The 27,277-nt window shown below is 51.7% G+C and overlaps 1 protein-coding gene across 2 annotated transcripts in view; it reads right to left on the reverse strand.

The window, feature by feature from the left end:
- Window positions 1–12,134: 12,134 nt before the first annotated feature.
- HRH2 (histamine receptor H2) overlaps window positions 12,135–27,277 on the reverse strand; it is a 43,109-nt gene continuing 27,966 nt past the window's right edge. The window contains exon 3 of one of the 2 annotated variants that reach the window (XM_079143666.1): window positions 12,135–14,851. In XM_079143666.1, coding sequence (XP_078999792.1) covers window positions 14,683–14,851 — 169 coding nt within the window. In that variant the 3' untranslated portion in view covers window positions 12,135–14,682. Of the gene's footprint in view, window positions 14,852–23,935; window positions 25,168–27,277 lie in introns of those variants that run through there. The other variant, XM_079143667.1, reaches the window with a different exon arrangement.

A 27,277-nucleotide genomic window follows, 5' to 3' on the forward strand; every position in this document is an offset into this window, starting at 1 on the left:
ATTTATGGATGTTAAACCATCCTTGCATTCCAGGAATGAACCCCACTTGATCATGGTGCACAATTTTCTCAATATGTTTTTGGATATGGTTTGCCAATATTTTGTTAAGGATCTTAGCATCTGTATTCATCAAGGATATTGGTCTAAAATTTTCTTTCCTTGATGTGTCTTTTTCCTGGTTTGGGTATGAGGGTGATATTAGCTTCATAGAATGAGTTCGGTAGGGTACCCTCCTTTTCTATTTCCTGGAATTCTTTGAGAAGTATTGGAATGAGTTCTTCTTTGAAGGTCTTGTAGAACTCAGCTGAGAATCCGTCTGGTCATGGGCTTTTGTTGGATGGTAGATTTGTAATGGCTTCTTCTATTTCATTGCTTGATATTGATCTGTTTAAATCGTGTATGTCCTCCTGGTTCAGTTTGGGAGGAGCATATGTCTCTAGAAATTTGTCAATGTCTTGGGTACTTTCTATTTTGTTGGAATACAGATTTTCAAAGTAGCTTCTCATTATGTTCTGTATCTCAGTGGTGTCTGTTGTGATATTTCCTTTTGCATCATGTATTTTAGTAATTTGAGTTTTCTCTCTCCTTTGTTAGTGTAGATAAGGGTTTATCTATTTTGTTTACATTCTCAAAGAACCAACTTTTTGTTATGTCAATTTTTTGAATAGTTTCTTTTGTTTTAATTTCATTGATTTCAGCTCTGATTTTAATTATTTTCTGTCTTCTACTACTTTTGCTGTTATTCTGTTCTTCTTTTTCTAGGGCTTTGAGCTGTAATGTTAGGTCATTTAATTGTTGACTCTTCATTCTTTTCTGGAATGCGCTCCATGCAATGAATTTTCCTCTTAGTACTGCTTTCATAGTGTCCCAGAGATTTTGATATGTTGTATCATCATTCTCATTGACCTCTAAGAATTTTTTAATCTCCTCCCTGATGTTTTTTGTTATCCATGTTTCATTCAGTAGCATGTTATTTAGTCTCCAAGTGTTGGAGTAATTTCCTTTTTTTACTTTGTTATTGCTTTCTACTCTTAATCCATTATGATATGATAGAACACAAGGCAGTATCTATATTTTTGCATTTCCTAAGGGCTGCTTTGTGGCATAACATATGGTATATTTTTGAGAAGGTTCCATGTGCTGCTGAGAAGAAAGTGTATCCGCTCGTTGATGGATGGAATATTCTATATATGTCTATTAAGTCTAGGTTATTGATTGTGTTATTGAAGTCTATGGTTTCTTTGGTTGAATTTTGTTTGGAAGATCTATCTAGTGGTGACAGTGGTGCGTTAAAGTCGCCCAGAATTATTGTGTTGTGATCTATGTGATTCTTGAAATTGAGAAGGATTTGTTTGATGTACAGGGATGCACCATTGTTTGGGGCATAAATATTTACTATCATTATGTCTTCTTGATTTATGGTTCCCTTAAGCAGTATGAAATGTCCTTCTTTATCCCTTCTGACTAACTTGGGCTTTAAGTCCACTTTATCTGATATAAGGATGGAAACCCCCGCTTTTTTACTGGGTCCATGTGCGTGGTAGGTTTTTTCCCATCTTTTCACCTTTAGTCTGTGGATGTCTTTTTCTATGAGATGAGTCTCTTGCAGGCAGCATATTGTTGGGTCTTTCTTTTTAATCCATTCTGCCAGTCTGTGTCTTTTGATTGATGAGTTTAGGCCATTAACGTTCCGGGTTATTATTGAGAAATGATTTGTATTCCCAGTCATTTGGCTAATTTTTGGTTTCTAAGTCGGCTTGGTTTCTCCTTTGAGTGCTTTTTCTCTAAGGTAGTTCCTCCCTTTGCTGACCTCCATTGTTGTTTTTCATTTCCTCCTCATGGAATATTTTGTTGAGAACATTCTGTAGTGCAGACTTTCTATTTGTAAATTCTTTTAACTTTTGTTTATCATGGAAGGATTTTATTTCATCTTCAAATCTGAAGGTTAGTTTTGCTGGGTATAGGATTCTTGGTTGGCAACCGTGTTCTTTCAGAGCTTGAAATATGTTGGTCCAGGCACTTCTAGCTTTTAGAGTTGGGTTGAGAAGTCAGCCGCTATCCGTATTGGTTTCCCCCTATATGTAATCTGATGCTTTTCTCTCGTGGCCTTCAAAATCCTATATTTATTTTGAATGTTAGGCATTTTCATTATAATGTGCCTTGGTGTGGATCTGTTGTGATTCTGTGCATTTGGTGTTCTGTAAGCCTCTTGTATTTGATTTTCCATTTCATTCTTCAGGTTTGGGAAATTTTCTGATATTATTTCATTGAACAGCTTGTTCATTCCTTTGGTTTGTATCTCTGTGCCTTCCTCAATCCCAATAATTCTTAAATTTGGTCTTTCCATGATGTCCCATAGTTCTTGGAGATTCTCTTCATGATTTCTTACCATCTTCTCTCTTTGGGCGACTTTATTTTCAAGATTCAATATTTTGTCTTCATTGTCTGCAGTTCTGTCTTCCAAGTGGTGTAGTCTTTTGGTGATGCTTTCCATTGAGAGTTTTATTTGGTTTATTGTCTCCTTCATTTCAAGGATTTCCATTTGGTTTTTTTTTTTCTTTTTTTCTTTTTTTTTTTTTTTTGAGAATCTCTATATCTTTTTTGAAATGATCTTTTGCTTCTGCAGGTTCTCTTTCAGCTTATTGGTATTATCATTTATTGCCTGCATTTGCTCTCTTATCTCATCCTTTGCTTCGTGAATCATCCTAATCATGTATAATCTGAAGTCCTTTTCTGACATTTCTTCTAACATACTGTCATTGGATTCTATTACTATAGAATCTAGATTTGTTTGGATCATTTTCTTCCCTTGTTTTTTCATGTTGTTCATGTGCTTCCCCTCTAGCCCTGCAGATGTGGGGTATTGCAGATTTCCCCCTATAGGCTTATAGTGGCCCTATAGGTTTCCAAAACCCTTTCTTTATGGGGAGATCAATATTAGCAGTGCCCAAACCAGACACTATGCAATCCTAGACCAAATAGCCCCTATAGGGACAATAACATCATGTAAATAAGGGAGAAAGCGACTCTGAGGGAACAAGTAAACAGAAGGAAAAGAAAGGAAGAAACGTAAAAAAATAAAAACAAATATTTTTTTAAAAAAGGAGAAAAAAGAAAATCTACTGTATAATAGTCATATTGTAATGAAACCTCCCAGTGTTCAGTAGCCTGATGCATGAGAGGTACCTGACAATGAGCTTCAAGCCTCTAGCATGCGTCTCAGGATGGGATTTGCCCCACCCGAAGATCGGAGCTATGGCTTCCAGGATTATCCAAGATGGACGCTCTGGCTTCCAAATGTGTTTGCAAATGGGGAGCTGCAGCTCAGGGGTGAACGTGGTCAGCTGGAGGTCCTGGAGACAGGATGCAGTTGGTCCGGCAGGGGTCCTGGAGGTCCGGTGTGTTTTGTGTGGTTGTGGGATCCTGGAGGCAGGGTGCAATCAGTTGGTCTGGGTTCCCGGTGATAGGGCGCAGTCAGTTAGTCTGCGGGTCCTGGTGGCAGGGAGCAGTCAGTGGATGTGAGGGCCCCAGAGGCAGGGAGTGATTGGTCAGGCTGAGGGATCCTGGAGACGGGACTCGATCAGTCCGGCCAGGGGTCCTACAGGGCCTGGCTGTTGTCTCAAAATGGCGGCAGCCACGTGTAATCAAACCTGCAGGTACTGTGACAGTGAACTTCCAGGCAGCAGCAGGCAGCTGGTTCTCCACTGGTGGTCTGCGGTCAATCTGCTGGCAGCTGTCGGACGATCGGGAGGTGAACCTCGAGCCTTGGGTGATGGATAGGGGTAAGGCAGGCGATGGACAGGTGAGAGGCAGGCAAATGGCGGATGATAGACGCCTGACAGTGAGCAATCTGCTCTCAAAAAAGGCGTCGATATGCTGGCAGACTGCAGGTCATCACAGCAGACAAATGGGGTAAGGAGCAGAAGATCGATAAGCAGCAAAAACTGCCTCACCGAGAAACAGATATCCTCTGCTTGAATCCGGTGTTGCGGAGCGACAAGGAACGCAGCTTCCCTCTAGACCGCCATCTTGGATCTTCGCAACTTATTTTTAAAATGGACGTGTTTCTTTCTCTTCCCCTCTCCCTGCTCCTTCCTAATCTCTCACCCTTCCTAATCTCAGGGGAAGCAGGATGGCCTTTCCTCCCCATCCTAGGCAGAGTTATCTGTTCTTGAACACACACCCACCATAGGAAGTCCTTCTAACTGCCTGCTTGGTTTTCCGTGGCTAACTGAGTTCATAGACTCCATCTGGGGAAAGAACTGAGGGACAGTGCTTGGTGCAAAGACAGCCTGAACACGTGCTACCTTGTATTTTCTCTGACTATGAAAGATAAGTTTTCACAGTCCTGTTCCCCTCTCCCTTCTCAGTGAATGGTGCCATCATCTATGTAGTTGCTCAAACCTAAAACCTGGGAATCAGGCTTGATTGTACCTTCTGGGACACCCAGACCATAAACATCAGTGAGTCGTGTGTGTGTGTGTGTGTGTAGCTGTCAGCAGGGCCACATGCCTGTATGCCTGTAAGGGCTCTAGGAGAGAATTCTTTCCTTGTGTCTTCCAGGTGCTGGTCACGGCCAGCATTCCCTGACTTGTAGCAATGTCACTTAAATCTCTGTCTCTGTGGTCACATTGCTCTTTCTCTTCTACATCCAGCCTCTCCGTCTCTCTCACAAGGGAGCTTGCAATTGCATTTAGAGTGCACCAAGTGATCTCCCCATCTCAGTGTTCTAAAATAATCACATCCAAAGTGTTTGCTGCAAGGTGATCTTCACAGGTTCGTCATTAAGGCTTGGATGTCTGTCCTGGGACGAGTTCTCAACGGCACGAGACCACCGTCTTCGCTCTCACAGTCTATACCCACACCTTTCTGGTGGATCTACCTTCTACTGTCACCCTTATCCACACAGTGCGGGTGAAGTGAAGACACATCATCTCTTCCCTAAAAGCTTCCAGGTATCTCTAGTATGATCCAAAGTCCTTACCATGGCTTCAGGTCCTAGGAGATCTCACTCCTGGCTGCTTCTCAGGCATCTTCCTCTGAATTTCCGCAAGTGTGCTCTCTTCCTGGCCACTCCCACTCGCTCCCTTTCTGTTGTGTGCCACGCATGCCAGAGGGACTCCTTTTTCCTCACCTCCTAGCTCTTCCGCTGGGTGCTTCCTTCTCACCATGCACATCTCAGCTGCAAGGTCACCCACTCAGAGAGCTCCTTCCCTCTGCTAGTTTCTACCCCGCTGTCGTGTTCCATCTCCTTATCGCATTCAGCATTCTCTGAAATCATTTTAGGGACTTGTTTGTGTGTGTGTTGGTCTATGATGATGGTTGGCTACCCCAGTCTTCTTCTACGAGCCTGAACATTCCAAGTGTCATGGAGTTCAAACACAAACCACCTTAGGAAGAACCCAGTGTGTTCGGTCCATGTTCCTGTTCATCTGTGGTCCTGATGACTTGACTCAACATACTGTTGAATAGCATCAAGTAGGAAGGAAGATCAGCCACCCTGTTCCAGATACTGTATTCATTAATGAGGGCAAAACCTTATGTGTATATAATCTTCCAGGCACCAGGGTGCATGCCTGTAATCCCAGACTGAGGCAGAAGGCTGAGCAGGAGGGTTGCAAATTCAAGACCAGACTGTGTGACATAGGGAGACCCTGTCCTCAAATAAAATATAAAAAAGGGCTGGGGATGTAGTTCAGTGGCAGGGTGCTTGCCTAGCATGCCTGAGGCCCTGGATTCAATGGAATTCAGGTCCTCACATTGTTGAAGTTCACTGAGTTCACTGAAGGAGGAGAAATACTTACTGACAAACTGCCTCTCCTCCACTCCCAAAACGTTAGTGCTCTTCTGCAAGACTTAAAAAGGTGGGAGCTGGTGACTGCTTTTGAGAGAATTATTCATTCCTTACTTCAATGATGTGAAAACTTAAAGAGAGGTTGACAGAAAAAGAGGATTACAAAAAGAAAAAACAAAAAATGTTATGCCTTGCCTTTATGGCCCCTTAGAAGATGCAAAATCCTAGTTCCTCTGTACAATCACAAACGGGTCCCACAATTGTTGGTTACTCTTGGACAGTAAAAGAGACCTTTACGCACTTTGAGATCCAAGAACATTCTTGGTTCTCTCCGTGGGATCCTGTTGAAAATAACTCTAAACTTCTTCCAATGCCGAATGCTCACCAAGGATATCCTTCTTTTCCCTCGACCTCCCTTCAATTCCTCACATGGTGGAAATTAGAATGGACAATTCGCTTAAAAGCGGCCCCAGCCCCCACCTTTCGAAGTCCCTCAGAAGAGCACTAACTTTTCGCGGGTGGGGAAGAAGAGGCAGTTTCTCTGTAAGTCTTTCTCTTCCTCAGTGACTTCAGTGCACTGAGGACCTGATTTCCATTTTAGTGTCGGGTTACAAAGGCTAAGCTTGGACTTGAGCTATTTGTAGATCTGCTGCTGTTTGGATATGGTTCACAGCCCACTGAAACTGCCAGTCCTTCTTCACATATAAAGTTCCTAACGTCCCCATCACAAACTCTCACAACTAAGGGTCTGTGTGGAGAACGTTTCATTTACATATCTTTTATTTTTCCAGGACTTTACGTGGCACCCCATGGTTGTAGCCAATCTAATTATAATGTTAGCTCCCAATATTCTCTCTCTTAAGAGAAAAATCACTTTCCATTTCCCTGCCCCACAGAGGGAAGAGCCAAGTGGCTATAGCGTTTGAATCACGGAAAGCCTGAGATGATGGTGTGCTGGAACTGCGAGGAGCACCGACTGGCAGTTTGTATGCAAGCCCTTAGGGCCCACAGACTGCTCCGACCAGCACAAGACCCACCCACTTCATTTGTCTACGCCCTCCGACGACTGGTGGGCGGTGCCTTTTCCAGCAGCCAATCAAGCCGGACCGCGGCACACTGCTCCCCCTATGACGGCCTGTGGGCGGGGGCCAGGCGGGATGGTATATAAGAGACGCAGTGCGGCGCCCCCTAGCGGCTGGCCCAGCCTCCAGCGCTGGGTTGGGAGGCTTAGCCCCTCGGTCTGGAAGAGCTAGGGACATGAAGGAGTTGAAAGTGAGCTACAGGTGAGCGCTCAATTGGAAATGTTATGGCAGCCAGGGTGCTTGCGGCCTCAGCGGCAGGGGATGCGGAGAAGCCAGGGACGCCAGCTTCACAGCGACATCATGTTTCAAGTGCTGAAGCAGCAGCTGCCTAGTGACAAGGTGGCCCTGCTGCCCGTGGTGGAATCATACATTTTTGATCGTGTCACCCGGGAGGTGACCGGGCTCAGGGGGGATAGCGTGGGAAAGTCAGACCAGCATGGCCAACGGAGGGCGGTGCGCGCTCCTGAGATCAGAGCCCTGTTAGTGTGGCCGTTGTGCTCTGAGCTGCTCTTGGCACCCACTTGTCATCCTCCCCAGCGCGCGAGGAGCGCATGGTCGGTGCACGACCCTCGTTTTCCCGGAGAGCTGTCCTCTGTCATGCTGCCAAAAGTTATGGGAAATCTCAGATTCGCAGATATACCCCGGTTATCATCCAGACTGTAGAAAAGATCCTGCCACCTGTGTCTTGGATGTGTTGCAGAAGAAATGAAGGTGCTTTTAGTGCAAATGCCCAAGGAACAAAACATATGAAATATTTCGGTCCACACAGATGCAGGAGGTTAGGATGCTGTCTGAGCCACTCCTGCTCCCTGGGGAAGATGGAAATGAAGGGAAATCTGGTGTGCTCTCAAAACACAGCTTCTTGTGTGCTGTTTTCTGGGATGAGGGCTTCTTTGGGTGGGTGAAAAGCTCAGATGATAGGTTTCTCCAACAGAGGAAGCCCCTCCTGTCCTTTCCCCCTTCCTACATCTTCATCCTTTGTACCAAACCTTTGCAACAGTGGGCGAAGAAGCCAGAAGGGCAAGTTGAGGTTGCTGAGGAAACAGTGGGGCTCCTGAGCCAGGTTTGCCAGAAGAGGAACACCGGCCGAAAACTGAACACGTAGGAGACTCTTCAGCCCCAGCAGCACAGTCCATCCTGCTCTGCAGACTTCCTGTGTTTAGTTTGCTTTCATCTCGTTTGTCTTGTTTCTTTTCCTGTTTATTCATAACTACCTTTTCTCCGTTCTGAACTTCTCATTGCCTCCAGCCTCTTATTTTTTCTCTCCTTCACTCATCTGCTTCCCCTCCCAACCATTCCTCTTCTACCGTCTTCCAGTATCAAGCATTCGGTACACAGGGGTCTGTGGGCTCCCAGCATTCTGAGGACCTTTCTCCCAGGTCTGTTCCTGTTGCATTCCTCTCTGACCGTACAGTCCACTCACCACACAAAACTCCCACGCTCCTGCCTTGCTTCCACCTCCCAGGACCTGGCAGATACTGCCTTCCCCAGACTGCTCCTTCAGCTCGGGAAACTGAAGCCCCTTGCACCAGTGGGAATGGGGAAGATGATGGAGACTAGGAAATTCTCCTCCTCTGCTCGTTGGCAGTCTCCAGTTTACTTCAGAAGCACCTAAGGTATCTCTAGAACCCATGTGTAAAACCACCCCACCAGCATCCCTCCCCTTCTTCCATGTATCTAGAAGTCCTAGGAAGGGAGGGAAAGAGGAAGCTTGCTAGTAGCCCCAGTGGGGGAATAAGGCATGAAAAGTGGTAGTTGAGGACATGAAATGGCAAAACTGAGCCACTGCAGTAGAGCCCACCCTAGATGAGCCAGTCTGCAGATTCACAAGCTGCATTAATGCCTACTGTTATAGGCTGAGAAGTTTTGGGGATGTTTGTTATGTAGCACTACTGGGTCATGGTTAATTGATACAGCATTTTACACCTCTATGTCTCGGTCAGGGCTGGCCTCCTTGCAGAGATCCTGGGAGAAAGGCAGGACTTGGCATGAGCCCAAGGAGACCTCTGAGAATTCCTTCTATCTAAATTTTCTGTCCTGCCCTGGAAGTAGGGTATCTCTAGGAGGATCATTCTAACTCCTGGGGGATGAGAGAGGCCACAAGGCCTCGTAGGAAAGACAGGTGGGCCGGGGAGGCTGTAGGGAGATAGGTCATCCAAGGGCTGCTGGTGGAAGAGTGAGTGGGCCTTGCCTGAGTGGAGGGCTGTTTGATGACCTCTGTTTCATTCACAGATTTGTTAAGTACAGACCTCCTTGACTTTGAGGGGGTTATGTCCCTATAAACCCATCATGAATTGAATATATCATTAGCCAAAAATATGCTGAACCCACCTCACCTGCCAGACCCTAGCTTAGCAACGACCCATGGAGCACTAGCCATTCACCCTCCTGAGGCTCACTGCTCCTGCCCGGCTTCGTAAGAATGGACCCTACAAAACGGGCAGTCTAGAAAGAGACTGAAATTCCAAATTAAACTACAGTTTACAAATCCTAAGTTGAACCAGTCTAAGTCAGGGACCATCTGTATATTTATGCACCCCCAACAAAAAGCTCCATTTGCACATGTGCACAAAGGAACATTGTCAGATGGAACAGAAAAAGAAAAAAAAAAAAACCTAGAAATGACTCAATTCATAGCTAAGAAGGCAGATAAATGAACTATGAGTACTGACAGCATGGAACAAGCTCAGGTGGTTAGAAATAAGAAGATAGACCTTTCTATGTCATCAGGGCTGAAACCTGAGGACATGTTGTTGACTTCAGTTCCTTAGCACAGTGTGACTTTTATTTTAAAAAACAAAACAAAACTGAGCCAAACACCGTACAGTAACCTGGCATCACAGTTTCCTTGGAGAGAATGGCTAGATGTTTCGGGGTGGGGGGAAGTGGTCAAATTAACTCCAGCTTTCTCTTTAATGAGATTTAAATCTCTTTTAAAGAGATTTCATTTCTATTATCACTTAAGTCCTTAAAAATTAAACTCAGAATATGAATTAAAAGACTTAGATTGTGGAAATAAGCAGACCTAGTTGAATCCCAGCTATGTCACTGGGCTGTCCACTTCCTGCCTGTGGTTCCGTCTTCCTGCCTCTACCAAGGGAATGGCCATTGGAAGAAGTGAGATGGTGTCTATGGAGGGCCGGCACAATGTCTGGGCCCAGGAAAGGGCTTTCAAATGTCAGTTGACAGTGATGGACAGGTTCACTGGAAGCCACACAGCCTGGTCTGCACGTCTCTTTGGGGCCGTTTCCCTGGGAATCCTGCCACGTCTTCAGAGCACATGAGGACTTTGGCACAGGCCCAGGGTGTGATGGCCCTGGTGCTGCCGGGTCAGCACTCCAACCAGCATGATGGCATCACCGGACATGAGAGGCACATTGCATTCTGTGACCTTGAGGGAGGAGCTTGGGGACATGGTGCTGACAGTGCAACACATCTAAAATAATGAGTTCCGAGCCCCTCGCAGCTGTCGACACAGAGCAGGAGAGCCTCGTCCACTCACTCTGCTGGCTATGGTGACCAGCAAGGGCTCCTGAATTCTCACTGGAATGCTGGCAGTTCTTGGGAGAGATGTGTCCCTGGTGATCCTTTCCTGCTCGAAGATGTGGAGCTCCTGGCTGCCTGGTCTGTACAATGAGGATGATAAGCTGTCCCTCAAAAGCTAGTTCTGAAGACCACATGCAGCTGGGCAAGGTGAACCTCCAGCACTGGGCTCAGTGGCTGTCAGGGGAAGTGGCTTCTTCCCCTCAGCCAGCTCTGCTGAGATGGGATTTTAGATGGAGTTCCTTGATGCAGGCTACTGAGCAACTCCCTAGCAGCCATCTTGCATCTGAGCTGGGTTCAAACACTGCCTGGCCTGTGTGCACTGGGGCTCCCTTAGGTCTTCTCGGATGCTGAGGTCCACGTCTGTGCACTCTCACACACTGCACCTTCCTCCTGACCTTGGCTACCCTTCACCCCATGTCCCATTCCTTCCCTAATGTGTAGGTCCAAGTCCATCTTTCTGGAGGGCAAGGAGTGCCTGGTCCCTTTGGGTTCCCAGCACTTAACTGGAGGTCTGTAGACAGTAGACCCTCATAAAGTGCTACTATGGACCCTCATGTTCTATATCTGCTCGCAGAACCCCGCTCCCTGAATCTTACCATTTTTGTCCCCACCTGCTTAACATCTTTCAAACGCAAGGTGAGACACGATTCCTATGGGAGCTGTCCAGCCTGGTCTGCCCAGCAGGGGCCTGCGAGGGCTTTTGCTCTCTGCATCAGCCTGGCTGGCCTGCTTCTCTTCTGATTCTCAATGATGGAATCTGAGCTGGACAGAACCGGATTCTGGAAATTGCAGCCCCCAGCTCCAGCCCCAGCTGGGTGCCTATGAAGTACCCCACTACGACACCCATCGCCCCCATGGTTGGAGTTCTGGGTTAGCAGCCTGTGAAGAACGCTTATCGTCACCGATCGGCTTGACTTGCTCTCTCCCCATCTCCCAGGCCTCCTTCCATGAGGCTTTGTCTTCCCTCCTCTGACAAATATCACAAGCCACACTGAGCAGACCCCCGTAAGCCTTGATGTCCTCACCACTGCTTCTCTGCGTCTTTTGGAAATTGTGTCTTATTGGCTTCTTCCTGAGGGTCTGATCATGGCAGATGCCACCATAATCCAGTGGCATCCTTGATTCTGGCCAGCCCCTTTCCTTTTCAAAAGCCCGTCATTGGAATCTTGGGGATTCATTCCTTGCACACAATCCATAGGTTTTCTCTTGACCTGGTGTCTCAAGTGCTCCTCACTCACTGATTGCAGGCTTCCTTGCTTGGCAAGGGTTCCATGGAAGAGGGTTCCTTTTCTCCAAGGTAACAGGAGCATCCTGGCCTCTGAGAACTCTGGAAACATTCCACCGCAGGGACATGGAGCCCCTGCCATAAACCTCGAGCGGGAAATGAGGCCCTCAGGCAAGTTACTTACTGTTTCTAAGGCCTGGGTTTGGTTATGTACTGGGTTGAATGGTCTCTTTGCAGGAGTTCGTGACCACTGAATCTGGAAAGTGACCTTCCCATGGTCCCCTTCCACTCCTCAAGGCCTCCTAGTGGGTCTTATGACAAAACATAGCTTTTGGAAAACTTCCTAACTTTTTAAGGCAATTTTCAATTTGGCCTTCATCCAAAAATTATATTGTGACTTTTCTAAACCAAGACACTGTGAATGAAGTTTGGGAGTATCTCTTCACTGGGAATCTAAAGAATGAAGCCACAGGCAGTCTGTGTTTTGATAGCTTTATTGGAACAGAATAGAGACACACTGACTCAGGCCCCCACATAGGCTCCCCCTCTGGGCAGCAGGTACCCTACTTCTGCAGCCAGCAGTCTCCAGGAGGCCCCCAGAAGGGCAGGGATAGCCCAGATGCAGGTTGAAGGCGTCCTCTGCAGTGGCAGTGGCTCGTGGGCACCTAGGGTCGGAGCCCTGACTGGTTGTGCCTGTAGTAGGCAGTTTGCTTGCACTGTAGATCTTCTGCCTACAAATACTTGGCATGACTCGGAGACCCACCTGCCTCAGACTACTGGGAATACTTCCAAAGAGGGGTTTCTGGGACTTCCAGAAGGAACATCCCAGAGACTAAGCACCCTTGGGGCTCACCAGGGCAAATCATGTCTGCGAGTTATTGGCAGGTAAGCCATTGACCATACTCTGCACTCTTTATATTGTCTGCTCGCTCATCTAACAAACTTTCACTCAGCTCCTATTGTGTGCAAACACTCTTCTAGGGGCTAGACTGAGAACTGTCACTAGAACTCATGAGCAGTGCAGGCAGATGACGTTCCACGAGTCACACAAGCGGCAGTATTGTCACCACCATGCCAGTGGCTTCCAAGGAAGTTCTGAGGGCGTGTGGAGGGGCCTGACCTACTCTGAAGAGACAAGGAAGCCCTCCTCAAGGAAGGGCCTTGGTAGCTGAGATCTCGGGAAGTCAGTTGACCCAAGGGCCAGAGCATGTCGTCATGGAAACAGCACTGTGCATGCCTGGGTGCTGGAAAGAGCAGCGAGGCACAAAGACCAAGAGGCACAGGCCAGTAGGGCCCGAGTGAAGGAGGGAGGGGTGCTGTGCAGGAGGCGGTGGCTGGGCATGCGGGCACCTTCAGCACCAGTGGGCCACGGGCTCTGGCCGCCTCGTGCAGAGAGTGGGCTGGAGGAAGGGGGTGGGGATGTGGAGGGAGGCGTCAGAAGCTGTTCCAATTGTCCTACTGGAGCCCAGGGCTGGGGATGGAGTGACAGCAGGGCAGAGAGAATCAGCAGGAGGGTGGACCCCTGTGGGGCCTGGGGACACTGGAAGCAGGCAAAGGAGGCCCCCCCAGCTTCTGGGGGTTTTGCCTGACAAGTGGAACCTGGGGGAGCAGGAGTGGAGACATGGTGCAGCGTAGGTATGGACACTCGGGTGGGGAGGTGTCTTGGGAACCTCCAGGTGGAGGTGGTGCCAGGCGGAGGGGTCACAGCACCCTGAGGGGCCTGGCCTACGCTAGGATCTGTGTGTAGTCTCCTGGTGCCTCAAAACTGAGGCCCTGGGTGTAGAGGAAGTCACAGACGAGACACAGTCATGTCACAGGAGGGTGCAGACTGAGTGCAGGAGAACAGCCACCTCTAGTGGCTGGACAGAGGGTGATGAGCTCAGGGAGGACTGGAAAGTCCTAGATGGACAGTGAGGGAGGAAACAGGACGGTTCTGTGGAAGCCAAGGGAAGGGTGCCAGGGAGGGAAGAGAGGTGCTGCCCGAGAGCCCCCGGGAGCCCCCGGGCGGAGAAGGCCGTCCACGCCCTCAAGCCTCTGGGGCTCTCACCTCCCCACCTCCTGGGTCTCTTCCACAGCCTGTAAATACAGAAGCGCAACTTGCCCCCTTGAACAGAGGAGTAAAGAGCTGCTGGGAGAGGTCAGGAGATGGGCCCGAGATCGCACAACCAGCAGAGGGCGCCACTGGCCAACAGCTCCACGCAGGCCCTTGCCTCCGGGGTCCTTGCCTGGCGCCCAGCAGACAGTTTGCTCAGGAAGTCCACTTCTTGCTGATGATAGGCAGCAGAGAGGGTCAGACCTTAGCAGGAAAGGCCCCAAGGCCCTAGGGCGCTAGGCTTTGCCAGGAGAGGGAAGGCTGACAATTGCTTCACCTCTCCCAAGAGGCAGTGAGCATAGGGACAGGGCATGGCTTCCCACCCACCTGCCCATCCATCCCAAAACACTTTTTAAGTGCCCTTCCACTCTAGCAGAGTGGCCCCAGTGGGCCCCATAGTTCTCTGACCCTCAGCTTCTACTTTGGGGAGGCTGGGATGGTGGCCCTTTCCCTAAGGACGTGGGACAGGACTTTGAGAGCTCCACAGTTGAGGTACCTGCACATTGTCAGTGTTCGCGGAAGGCAGTTTCCTTCCCTTCCCTCCTCCTCCCTTCCCTTCATCCTGCAGACCCACAAGAGGGTGAAAGGCCGATGGTTCATGCAGCACGCTCTGCCCTGCTCAGAGGACGCTCACAGTCCCACATGTACGCGCACAGGCTCATGCATGCACACATCCCGATGTCCCACTGTCCCTGCCCATGACACTGAGGGCCAGCACCAGCGTGAGCTTTGAACCCGTGGAGTTCAGCCCAGAGGAGTCCCAAGCACGAGTCTGGGAAGCTGAGCACAGAACAGGGTGTTCAACCCTGGGTCTGGTGCCACGGCACCCACCGTGTGCTCTGGGAGGCCCCTTCTCAGCGGCTTTGGAGGCTGGGTCCTCGGGGGCCCCAGAGGGCAAACTCCGGTGAGCAGGGGCAGAATCTTCAGGGTCCTGGAGCCGGATCTAGACAGCTTCCTGGGACAGCGCTGCTGGGGCCTCCTCGGGCAGCGGTTCCACCGACAGCTCCTCTGAGGGGCGTCGCTGCTGCCTCTGAAGGATCTGGAGCCCCCACAGGCTCTTGCAGCAGTTCAGGAGGCTGGTGGAGCACACCGTGCAGGACAGCGCCGGCTTCCTGAGGAGGCACAAGCGCAGGTCAGGGCTGCTCTACTTTGTTATGATTAAGCTGGACCTTGGGAAGGGGCGTGGGATGGGACAGGGCACCTCTCTGCTGGCCAGAGCAGCACAAGCAGCAGATCCTTCTTTCCTCCACACATGGGGTGACTCGATACAAATCCCAGATCTGTTTCTAATGTGCTGTGTGCCTTGGTCAAGTTACTTAGCTTCACTGAACCTCAAATGGAAGTAAACGGTCACCTTCTCAACTCTTTCTCTGGCTCTCTCTCTCATTATATATAGTTTTTGTTTATTTGTTTGTTTGGTACTGGGTACCAGAGAACCCAGGGTGCCTAACCACTGAGCCAGCTCCTCGTCCTTTTATTTCGAGTCAGGCTCTTACTAAGTTACTAAGGCCTCACTAAGTTGCTGGGTCTGGCTTTGAACTTGCAATCCTTCAGCCCCAGCCTCCCAAGCAACACTTTCCCCCCCTTTCTTTGGGTACTGGGGATTGAACCTAGGAAGTCTTTGCCACTGAACTACCTCCCCACAGCCCTTTTTATTTTGTTTTGAGACAGGGTCTCACTAAGTTGCTAAGGCTGGCCTCAAACTTGTGATCCTCCTGCCGCAGCCTCCCAAGCTCTGGGATTACAGGTGTGTGCCACCTTGCCTGGCCAGCTCCCCAGTTCTTGAAGGAATTCTGTGTTATAAAACATGTATACCTAGGTAGGCTCATAGTGGGAGCTTAGTTAAGTGCTGCTACTTCTGATCTGCTTTTTTTCCAGTGCGGTGGATTGAACTCAGGGTCTCATGCATGCTAAGCAAGTGCTCTTCCACCGAGCCACATTCCAGCCCTGTTTCCAAGTCTGACCCTTAGGGTTCCTGGGCATCCCCAGCTTGCTTGAGCTGGGAGGGGTGAACCAGGCCACCAGAGGACCCGGGCACCTTCTCCTTTCAGAGGCAGGGAGCAAGGGCTTCCCTTGGAGTCCATGAGAAGGTAGCTAAGGCCCTGGAGGCCTGAGCGTGTACACTCTGTGGGCAGGGACACGGCCAGCCCACCCTGCCTTCTCTGTGTGGCACGGTCCAGCCCAGGTGCTGCTGGAGGCTCCTCTGGCCCACGCTCTCCCTGCGGGCCCTGCCCCAGAACACCCTCCTGCCCTGAACCTCAGTCACATCTCCACCATTTCAGGGGCACGCAAACCCTTTTCTGTTAGCAGTGCACATATCTGAGCTGCAGGCAGGCACCTGCCCCTGGACTCAAATTCCAGGTGCAGTCCTGCTCTGGGAAAGCCACTCTCGCTGAAATCAGCAGAGTTGTCGGAGAAAAGCCACCCAGAGGCTGGGAAATAACCACCTTCTTCCAGCAGCTTAAGAGCCACCTGAGATGATAACACAGCCTTCGAAACACCCCATGCTCACAGGACCCAGAGAGGGACAAAAAGGAAAACCGACACCTGGAACGGTCCGCACAGCCACGTCTTTTGGTTACATGTGGACTCATCATTGGATATTTCTAAATGAACCACTCAATCCTCCAGAGACTGCAGAACACGTGTATGTGGTTTAAAGAACATTAAAATATGCCAGCGTGCCCCTGTTCAGGGTGAGAAGCAGCACGACGCGTAGCCTGACCTGTTTTGGCACACATTTCTGGTCCCGAGGTGGTACGTTGGGCCGTGCTGCCCACCCGGTGGAATCCTGACCTACGATGTTTTTCTGGCGCTAACTTCCCGTTCTTGCTCAACATCATAACTTTCAGATGAAGCTGTACGGACGGGAGCGCCCACCCTTGATCCTCAGCGCTGCGAGGTACTCCATGCGCCAGCGCGTCTCGGTGGATTCATCAGCTCGGCGCCGGCTGGGCTGCTCCCAGGCTTTACCAAGACACAAACCCCTGCCCGGCTCGCCCTGGACCCGAGTCCTGGCCCATGCTTTGGTTGAGGCTCATGGAGGCTGGCCGAGGAGCTCTCCAAAGGCAGGGCATCCTTCGGAGAATGCAACTCGTGGCATCCTCCCCGCCCTGGATCTTGTCAAGCCCAGGCCTTGTCGACCTGGTGAGTGTGAATTGAGCCTTCTTCTTCTTCTTTTGTAATTTATGTCCCCGGTTACTAAAGAGGCCAAGTCCTGGCATTTCCTTTCGTCTGCACGCCTGCTCAGGTCCTCTGCCCACGTCCTCACCGCTGCTGCCCCACTTTTTCTTTCTCCCTCTGCCCGTCCCCCTCCCCTCCTCTCTCCCTGCCTTCCTGATGCGCAGAGGTCTTTATTTACGTGCGACGCTCATACTTGAATTGTGTTGCAAACCGTTACCCACTTCTGGCTTGTCTTTCACTCTGTCTTTTATGAAGATTTTTATAGATCCTTTTTGTAGATCCGTTCGATACATCTTTTACCCATAGAGAATCTGCTTGGATGATTAATGTATTTCACTTAAAAAACATCTAATGACTGAATCAACATGTAACAAAAAAGTGGAGGGACAATTTGAGATGTCGCTTTTCTTCTTTTTGTTCATCTGTGTTCTCACATTTTACTGTGGACATGTGATTTTCCCAGACACTATTATCTTAAGTGATGTGTCTTTTGAAAAGCAGACTTTCTTAATTTTAATAGTCAAATTCATCTCTTTCTCCTTTGGGGTTTCACATCTTGGTCCTTATTTAAGAAATCCTTTCCTATCCCAAAATCAGAAAGGTAGTCCACATTTTCTTCCAAAAGTTAAATGTTTGATTTTGACATTTAACCCATCAGCCTATCTGGAACTGACTTTTGTTGATTTGCTTTTCATGTGAAACTCCGTGCTATTTTTTTTTCCCCTACGGGCCTTCCTCTGGGCTCCCAACTCCAATTTTAACATCCAAAGATGGCTCAGGGATTTCCCTACCGATCTACAGCCTGAAGTTTTCCTTTGCCATGGGCAAAACATCGATCACAAGTTCTTGGCCTCACTCCTGAACTCTGCAACACCTAAGATAGTAGCCCCGTCATTACTGTACTTTTTATGTCACTTACTCTTTTAACAACTTTTGCCAGATTTTCTCCATCTTTTGATGTTGCTGCTCTTCTCTGTTAAATCTGTCTTCTGTTTCGTCAGCTTCTGCGTATAAATTTGCCTCCATTGTTTCCTTCAGTATTTTTGAATTCTTTGCATTTTACTATTTTGGTTGTTCTCTTTAACTTTCCGAATTGGGTGTTTGGATCATTACATTTCAGGTTTCTTTTTAAATTATGAGCATTTCAAGCTACATATTTTTCATTAAATAAAGCTTTGGAGGTATATTCTAAGTTTTGATGTACAGTGTTGTCATTATTGTTTAACTGAAAATATTTTCTAATAACCATAAGGAATTTTCTTCATCCCATGATCTACTAAGAAATGGGTCTGCAAATAAGTAAAGGTTTGTTGTTGTTTAGACCTATTCAAAGACTTATTGTGTATGCAGACGGTTGTTTGATAGGTTGATTCTTCCTTCTTGGTCTAGTACACAGTCAGCTTTTTAAGTGTTCTATGCATGCTTGAAAGAAGTATGCATTCTCTAGTTGTTGGAAGTTGTGTTTTATTTAATCATATTTGATTTACAAGTTTTTCATTGGCGTTTCTGAAATATTATATATCCTGATTAATTTTTTATACATTTGATCTTCAAATATTGACAGAAGTATGTTATACATTTTATACTATAATGATTTGTTAATTTCTCTTTATAGTTTTGCCCATGTATTTTCAGAGGTAGGTTATTTGGTACATACAAGTTTAGAATATTATCTTTCTGGTGGATTGTGGCTTGTCTCTTTTATCAAAATATGGTGACCATTTTTATCTTTAGTAATGCTTTTTACTTGAAGTTCACTTTGTCTAGTATTAATGGAGCTACTAGATTTCTTTTGATTCATATTTATATCTAGTATATTTTTTTTTCTTTCTCATACTTTCCATATTTTTGTTTCCTTATATCTTAAGTCTGCGTCTTACAAAACATTTGCTTGGATTTCAAAAATCCAATCTGATGACCTCTGTATTTTTCCTTGGCCAGGTTATTCCATTTACATTCAATGAAATTACTGATGCATTTTTGCTTATTTCTTCTACCTGTTTTTGTGCTTTACATTTTCCCCGCATTCTAAATTTCCCTCCTTTCTTTTAAATTGGCTGCTTTTCTTTATTTTTTTTCCTCCACATCTTATGGAATATCTATCTTCTATTAAAAAAACAACGAACGGTTTATCCAAAGCAGCATTCTAGCACGCGGACGTCACCTTAGAGACCTGGTGGCACCAGCGCCTCTCCTCTGCTGAGCTTCCAGCCACGCTGAGCAGAGCTGACTGGATGCCAAGTGGGGCTTCCCCACTGGGCAGACCCCCTCCACATCTGTAGAGGTGCGTTCCTCAGCCCCTCACGCCCCGGGGCTGTTTCTATCTGAGCCCTAACCTGGCGAGGGGACACAGGGGATGCCAGAGAGACTGCAAAAGAGGGGCCCTGGGAGCTGTCTGGAGTTCCAGAGCCCCCTGCGCTTTCCACCCACCTCCCTCTTAGCAGCACCTGACTCTTCTGGAGAGGGAGCCTTCCCTCCCTCTCCCCTTGTGAGCGAGGCCAACATGACCTCTTTCCCTCTGCCCTGGCTCGAAGTTTGCTTGGTGACAGTTGGGTCAGAGGGGCCCATGACCCCATCCAGATAATGCATCCTGAGCCTCAGACTTCTGCAGGAGAGGAGGACAGAGCCTGGCCTGCTGGTGGCCTCCTGGGGCGAGTCTGACAATGTGAAGCTGAGTCCAAAGCTGGAGAAAAACAAATGCCTGTGACATTTGAGCACCAGGACCCAGCCAGCCTTGAAGCCACTCGCCTCTGCAGCTTGGAGTCCATCTCCTGTCCCGCTCAATCCCACACCTCTTTAACTGGGCGTCTGCTACTTCAATTAGCAGTGTCCAGGATACTAGTATGTCCAAATAAATGACACTGGAATCTCCACGCACACAGAGGGTGTTATAATACGGCCAGCCACCAGGGGTCAGGGCGCTGGGCCCTGGCAGGCAAGAGAGCCACTCGCCCTTCACTCCCTCCCTCCACTGCCGCTCGCTGCCTACCAGCGCTCAGGCAGAAGACCCTGCGCTTCCTGCCCTAGCTGACGTGCGTCTGTGTCCGCACATGACATTCCTTTACCGTCTCAGATAACCAGCTTCTCTCCTGATTCCAGGCTGTTGGGCGTCACCTCTGGGCAGCCGTCTCAGGTGACCCAGGTTACTGATTCCCTCCAGAGCCTGCTGCCCTTCGGCCAAGGCTCTTACCCCAGGGTGAGCTGCCCCGTCCTTGTCCGTCTCCCAGACTCAACTCGGTGTCCCCCGGCAGGGGTCACTCCCGTCCCCCACTGTCCACGCTGGAGTGGGTGCTGGTGGCTGGAGGACCTGAGGCTTCTCTGAGCCCCCCGCACGGGGCTTCCTTCCTTCCCTGCCGGCTTTCCTTCTGCACACGCCTCACCTGGAGGAGCCTGCTGTGGAACCTCTGGAGAGACAGGGAGGGACATCGCCGCTCAGCACACATCTGGGCAGTGGCCACGTGCCAGGAGGCTGGTGAAGGGGTGCAGTTTGGAACCAGGCACGCCGCCTTGGGTTGGACCCACGCGCACTGCCCGGCAGTGGTCTCAGACGGTGCCGCCTCCCTGCCTAAGCCCCTCTTCACCTGTGAGCGGCGAGAGCTGGAAAAAGGGCTGTTGAAGCTGTGCGATGATAAGGGAAGGGTGAATGTCTTGAAAATCCTCCTGCAATGCGCAGTCACCGGGCGCTCTGCCCTGGGGTCACCCAGCACCGACAGCTGCCTGGGCAGGCGGCATGTGTGTTAGGCCGTGTGTGGTGAGGGGATTTCAACAGCAGTGTTGGGCACTATTGGGGTTCTCCAGGCAGAGGGAATGGCATGCACGGGGCGCTGTGTTCTGAGAATAGGGAGGAACCTGGCGAAGAGGAGAGGAGGCAGAAAGGGATTCTGTAGCCAGCACAGGATGGCCTGGCCTGAAGAGGCTGGTGTGATCTGATAGGCACTGGGGAGCTATTGAAGGCTGTGGAGCAGGGAGGGAGTCAGGAATTGACCAAGTAAAGGCATCAGCCCATAGCCTGGACTGGACCTTCTCCGAGATTTCACAACTGTGTGGGGCAGTGAATGTCCAGGGGCAGAAGGGAGCTTGCTCTTCTGCTCTAGTTTGGATCTGCAGTGTCCCCGAAGACCCTGTGCTGAAGACTAGGTCACCAGCCTGTGGTGCTACAGGGAGGTGGTGGAACCTGGGAGGAGGCTGGGTCACCGAGGCACGCCCTTGAGGGGACCCTGGGGCCCTGGCCCCTTCCTGGCTGGCTCTGTGCTTCCAGTTGCCATGAGGTGACAGCGCTACTCCTGAGCCTGCACAGACCAGGGAGCAAGGCGGCCAGCTCACCACGAAACCCTGACACCATGAGGCGAAGTCGACCTCTCTCGCCTTTAAGGTGATCACCTCGGGTATTTTGTCACAATGACAGGACACTGCCCTGCACACCTCTGCCCAGCAGTGTGCCCACCCCCGAGAGGCTGCCTGGGTGGTCTGGGAGCACTGGTCGAGGCCTGTCTAGAGTTTTCAGTAAAGTACGTGACTCAACACACATGTTGAGCGTGTCCTCTGCTTGGCCCGGCTCCTCCCAGCAACCCTGCCAGGAGAGTGCTGCCGCCTGCACCTTCACAGAACCGGCCCTCGTGGGTAAGTGACCCGACCAAGGGCACACGCTGACTCCATGCCCTGTCTGCTGGGTCCATGTGCACTGAGCCCCAAGAGCAGCCACAGAGAAGCCACCACCTGCAGAGCACCCTGCGTGCAGGCCTGGCCTTCAGTACTTTGCATGTATTAATGAATTCTCACACTAACCCACAGGGCAGGTAGTATCAGCTCCTCTTCTTAGAGAAGAAGAAACAAGGTCCAGAGAAGTTAGGAACTTGCCGGAGGTCACACAGCCAGTAAGCTGTGGTATGACACAGGCTGTTGGGCACATAACTTGGAGGACAGGCAAAGGCTGGGGAGCCTGGTTCCCGCTCAGCCCCTCCCCTGCCTCCCTGCCATTCAGTTCCCGTGGCTGGACGCGGGAAGGTGCTCGAGGCCACAGCACTCGACACGTGCGATCCCACCTAACTTCAACACGACGTGACATATACGACAGATTACCTCACCTCAGGCAGGTGAGGAACTGGGGTCATTTCCCAGGACTCAGAGCGATGAGGAGGTACAGTGCAGCCTCTGGAGGGCCCGCTGGTCCTGCTGCAGAGCTGGAGGCCCCTGCCCCTCCCGCAGAGCGCAGAGCAGAGCAGAGGGAGGCCTGCACCCCGTCCTGCCTGGGATCTGCGCCACACTCAGCACCCCCAGCCCTGGCCTGCGCTCACTCAGCCCAGTTGCTCAGACTCTCCAACAGCCTCACTTGAGGCTGGCTGGCTTGACCAACCCTGTCTTAAATTTGATTCCTTTTTAAAAATGGGAGGCTATCTGGAAGCCCTGGCCCACTCACACCAGTGGGTGCTCATGGAAAAAGAACCCAAGCACCCAAGACACTTCCGAGCCCGTTCCCGTCACTCACTGCCTCCCGTCCCACCAGGCAGGCAAGGTGCCTGCCCAGCTCAAGATGGGGAAACAGGCCTGCCACGTGCCCGTCTCCTCGCCGTGACAGCAGCGCAGGACCGACCCAGGCCTGCTGGTGCTGCCTCCGGGCTCGGCTCCCTGCCTGGGCACTCTGGGCCCCGCAACCTGAATGGCTCAGGCCTCAGATGTGGGACAGGGCTCCGGCTCAGAGCCTCCTCCTCCGCTCCTTCAGTCTCCCCGGCCCTTCTCCCTGTCGCCTCTGCCCATCCTGAGATGCCAGGGCCTCTCCTCGTGGTCTGTCCCTCTGCTCTCGTCAGCCACCATGACACCTTCAGCATCCACTGTGAGGTGGCTTTGCCTAAGTGACACCTCCAGCAGGGAAGCCGTGTGGCCGGTCCTGGAGACAGATAAGGTGAACAAAGGCTTAAAGCATCCCTTCCCGTTGGCCAGTGACTGCTTCCAGAAATCCAGTTTCTAGAACAAGCTGAAACACATCAGAGTGTTCTCTGCACAGCGATGGTCACTGCAGTTTCCCATCACAGCAGAACAGCCCCCGACGATGCGGGCAGACGCTGGGAAGCTCCGCCCAGGCAGGGCCCACAGCGCCCACCCCCAGGTGGGCCAGAACCCGTGGCCTCTGGACCCCCGTGGGCCCGTGCTTCCCTCAGGTCTCTGTGTTCTGCCCTTCCGTCCTTACAGTGGGTGCCAGCGACACCCCCCTTTTGCAGAGGAAGAACCTGGGTACCGTGCCCAAGGTCGTTCAGCTCCCGGGCAGACTGACCCCACTGGGTTCAAGGGCCAGGGTGGTGGTGGTCACTCCATTTCAACAACCAAGTTGATCTCAGGGACACTCCAGTCCAACACCCCAGTACACTGCCACAGAGAGCCACTGCGAGTTCAGTGAACACCAGTGTCACCCCAAAGCAGAGCCCCGTGACTCACTGCTGTTTCTTAGGGATAGGAAAAGCTGTCAAGATCTCTCTTTTACCCAGAAGGAAATTAGGATTCAGAGAGCAATGCGACCTTCTCAAGGTCACACAGCCATCAACCCCACGCAGAGGCTTAAGAAACCCAGTCCCCTGGCCCCGAGGCCGGGCTCTCTGTGGAGATGCCTGGGCCTCGCCCGCCCCAGCTCCAGCACCTGCAACTCACTCTGTGACAAGCACACATCCCGCTGGACTGCCCCCATCCCAGAGCAGCTCATTAGTATGGAAAACACGCTCTCCCTGTCTTTCCAGGAGACCCTGACACGGCACGTCGGGGTGTGGGCGTGATTTCTGCCCCTTGTTGAGCGTCTATATACGGTTAGGGATGGAATGGTCCCTTGAAGCTAATCCAAGTCCTCTTTTCAGATGAGGGACATGAGGCACAGGACCCAGCTTGGGGTCTTCAGTAGCACAGCTGGGACACAGTCTGCAGAGCCTGCCTCAGACTTTTCAGCTGCCTCTCTGCAAAGAGGCCGTGGGAAGAACAATCACCAAAGCTGCCACTTACTAAGCACTTACTCTGTGCCAGCACCTTGCATAAACTGCAGCTAAGTCTCATCAAAATTTCCCCAGTGGGGCATTTTAATCCCCATTTTGCAGATATGGAAGCCAAGCTCAGAGAAGGTGAGGTACCTCCCCCAGGTCACAGAGCAAGGGGTTGAATTGCGACCCATTTCTTTCTCCAATGCCAGGGTTGGCCAATGACAAATCTAGCCCAGAGACCAAATCTAGGCTACCACCTATTTTTTAAAATAGAGAGTAACATTTCATGACTCATGGCGATGAGATGCAACTCAAGTTTTAGTGTCCATAAATAAAGTTTTAACAGAACATAGCCACCAATCAGTTTATATATTGTCTACCATGACAGAGGTGGCATGGCCCGGTGCTGTTCGGTGACAGGGACACCTCCTGAGAACCCTATCATCAGGCAATACTGGCCTGTGTGAGCCACACACAGCAGGGTGGATCCCTGCCACACGGGGCCTGCTGGGCACCGCCGACCGCTCAGGCTGCCGACCCAGGCAGCTTGGAATGTGCTGCAGACCGTGGGCCATGGTAAGCCATGGCATTTGGCACATCACTGAAGGTAGAAAAGGCACGGTAAGAGCAGCAGGCATCAGGAAGGGTTCAGCCCACCCTCTCACGGAGCACCGTGCTGTGTGCAGTCCCTGTGGACCGAGTGGCTGTGGCTGAAGCAGACCGTGGGCTGCAAGGGTAAGACATTCACGGTCTGGTCCTTGGCAGAAGTGAGTGGACGCTGCCCTGGCCCTGCTCTCCCCTGTGCCAGCAGGGCCAGTAGGGCTGCCCAGGCTGCTTCTGCAGAGGAGTCAGGTGCCGGGGTTGAGAGGGGCTGGTCGGACCCTCCCTGTGATGGCCAAGTTGTGTCCTGGGGCTGGATCCCTGAGGGAAGGGCCCTGGGGGAAAAGGAGACGCTCCTTTTCTTAGGTACAAAGATACTGGCCGGTGCCCTGGAGATGTAGCTGCCCTTCCCTCAGTCGCAACCCTGGAGCGCCGGCCAGACCGCCCAGAAGCAGCCAGAGTGACTGGGCAGGGACACTCTGGGAGGCAGGGGCTGGCCAGGCCATGCCGGGCCTCCAGCCGGCAAAGCCCCGCAGACAGTGAATGCACTTGCTCTACCTTTCCAGTGGCTCCCGGGGCCACGGTGCCTTCTCCTCGACCTCTGAGGTTGTGGAGGGCGTCCCACCGCCTCTCTGCTCTCCTCTCCCTCACCTCCTCTGGGGCCGGAGGGGTCTCACTCCCCAAACTCTCTGAAGAGACAGAGGCGGGTGGATTAACTGGCTGTAGCTGCCTGCTCTGCTGGGCCGTGTGCAGAAGGTGGCTCTGGGGATGGGCATCCTGAGTGATCCTGGCAGGGAGGGAGGGATTTGGGTCACTGGAGTCCTCCAGTCAGGCCTCCAAAGGGCCAAGAGCTGCCACGAGGCCTGAGCACTTGGTGAAGGAGAAATGAGATGGTGGAGGGGAGGACGGGGAGGACGGGGAGGATGAGGAGGACGTGGAGGATGGGGAGGATGGGGAGGACGGGGAGGACAGGGAGGATGGGGAGGACGGGGAGGACAGGGAGGATGGGGAGGACAGAGAGGATGGGGAGGACGTGGAGGATGGGGAGGACGGGGAGGACAGGGAGGATGGGGAGGACGGGGAGGACTGGGAGGATGGGGAGGACGGGGAGGACTGGGAGGTGAGGAGGATGGGGAGGATGAGGACAGAGGACGGAGAGGACGTGGAGGATGGGGAGGACAGAGAGGATGGGGAGGACGTGGAGGACAGAGAGGATGGGGAGGACGGGGAGGATGAGGAGGACGTGGAGGATGGGGAGGACGGGGAGGACAGGGAGGATGGGGAGGACAGAGAGGATGGGGAGGACGTGGAGGATGGGGAGGATGGGGAGGACGGGGAGGACAGGGAGGATGGGGAGGACGGGGAGGACAGGGAGGATGGGGAGGACGCGGAGGACAGAGAGGATGGGGAGGACATGGAGGATGAGGACGGGGAGGACGTGGAGGATGGGGAGGATGGGGAGGACAGAGGATGGGGAGGATGAGGAGGATGAGGAGGATGGGGAGGACGTGGAGGACGAGGAGGATGAGGAGGATGAGGAGGACGGGGAGGATGGGGAGGATGGGGAGGACAAGGAGGATGAGGAGGATGGGGAGGACAGAGGATGGGGAGGATGGGGAGGACAAGGAGGATGAGGAGGATGGGGAGGATGTGGAGGACGTGGAGGACGAGGAGGATGAGGAGGATGAGGAGGACGGGGAGGATGGGGAGGATGGGGAGGATGGGGAGGACAAGGAGGATGAGGAGGATGGGGAGGACAGAGGATGAGGAGGATGAGGAGGACGGGGAGGATGGGGAAGACAGGAGGACTCAAGCACAGAAGGGAGTGTAAGGACAAGACGGCGAGGACAGAGCCTCGGAAGCTGAGTGGGCAGGGACGACCACGTGGGGTGTGGACTGTCCAGAACGAGAGATCTGCAGGCAGAAAGCAGGTCGGAGCCGCTCCGCACAGGGGTGCAGGGAGTGGAATGTGGGCATCGGGGGTGGCAGTGGAAGGGCACCGGGTCTCTTCTGGGGTGAAGATCTGTTCCAGACTTGGCTGTGATGGTGGCCACATGGTCTGAGTCTGCGAGGGTCACAGCACACTTTACACGGGGGAGGTGCAGAGTGTGGCGCTACCGTGGGGGGGGGGGTCGAAGTGGGGGGAGGGAGGCAGGCGGAGAGCAGCCAGGGGCAGAGGCTGTTCCTGCCTGCACTCCTCACTCCCGTCCTGGCCTCCTGCACAGGCAGACCACGGCCATGGTTCTGCAGGTGGACAGGCCCTCGGAGGGTGACTGACTTCCTCCAGCCAGCAGGTGCAAGACCACCACCTGACCCCCCAGGCAGCCTCCGCATGCAACAGCCGGCAGCAGAACTGCAGGCAGAGCTAGAAACTCCCGTGTGAGGCAAGAGGCCAGCGGCCGTCCAGATGCGGGAGGGGCAGCCCTCATCCCTTGGTCTGAGGGCAGGGGGTGGGGCCCATGTGCCACAGGCACTGGTAAAACTCTCAGAAATGTTAACATCAAACATGCTGAGAAGCCAGACAGCTGGCAAGCTGATGGCAGAAGTCGACACGTCTGGGTTTTTGAAGTGTCGACACACAGGCTGAGGGGAACTTCCCTTCCCAGAAGCAGCTCTTCTGCAGAAGTGTGTGCCAGACGCTGGCTCGTCCACCCACAGCGCTGCAGCCTGTCTTCCCGCGCTGGGCTTGGAGCCGTCAGCTCCGCCTGCCCCCGTGCCCTCCACCTCTGTCCAAACAGGACATGCCTTGGTGACGCAGGGGGCACCGTTCAGGTGGGGCAACTTGGGACAACAGTCTGA

Source organism: Sciurus vulgaris, assembly GCF_902686455.1.
Source record: "Sciurus vulgaris genome assembly, chromosome: 6".
NCBI classification, from domain to species: domain Eukaryota; kingdom Metazoa; phylum Chordata; class Mammalia; order Rodentia; family Sciuridae; genus Sciurus; species Sciurus vulgaris.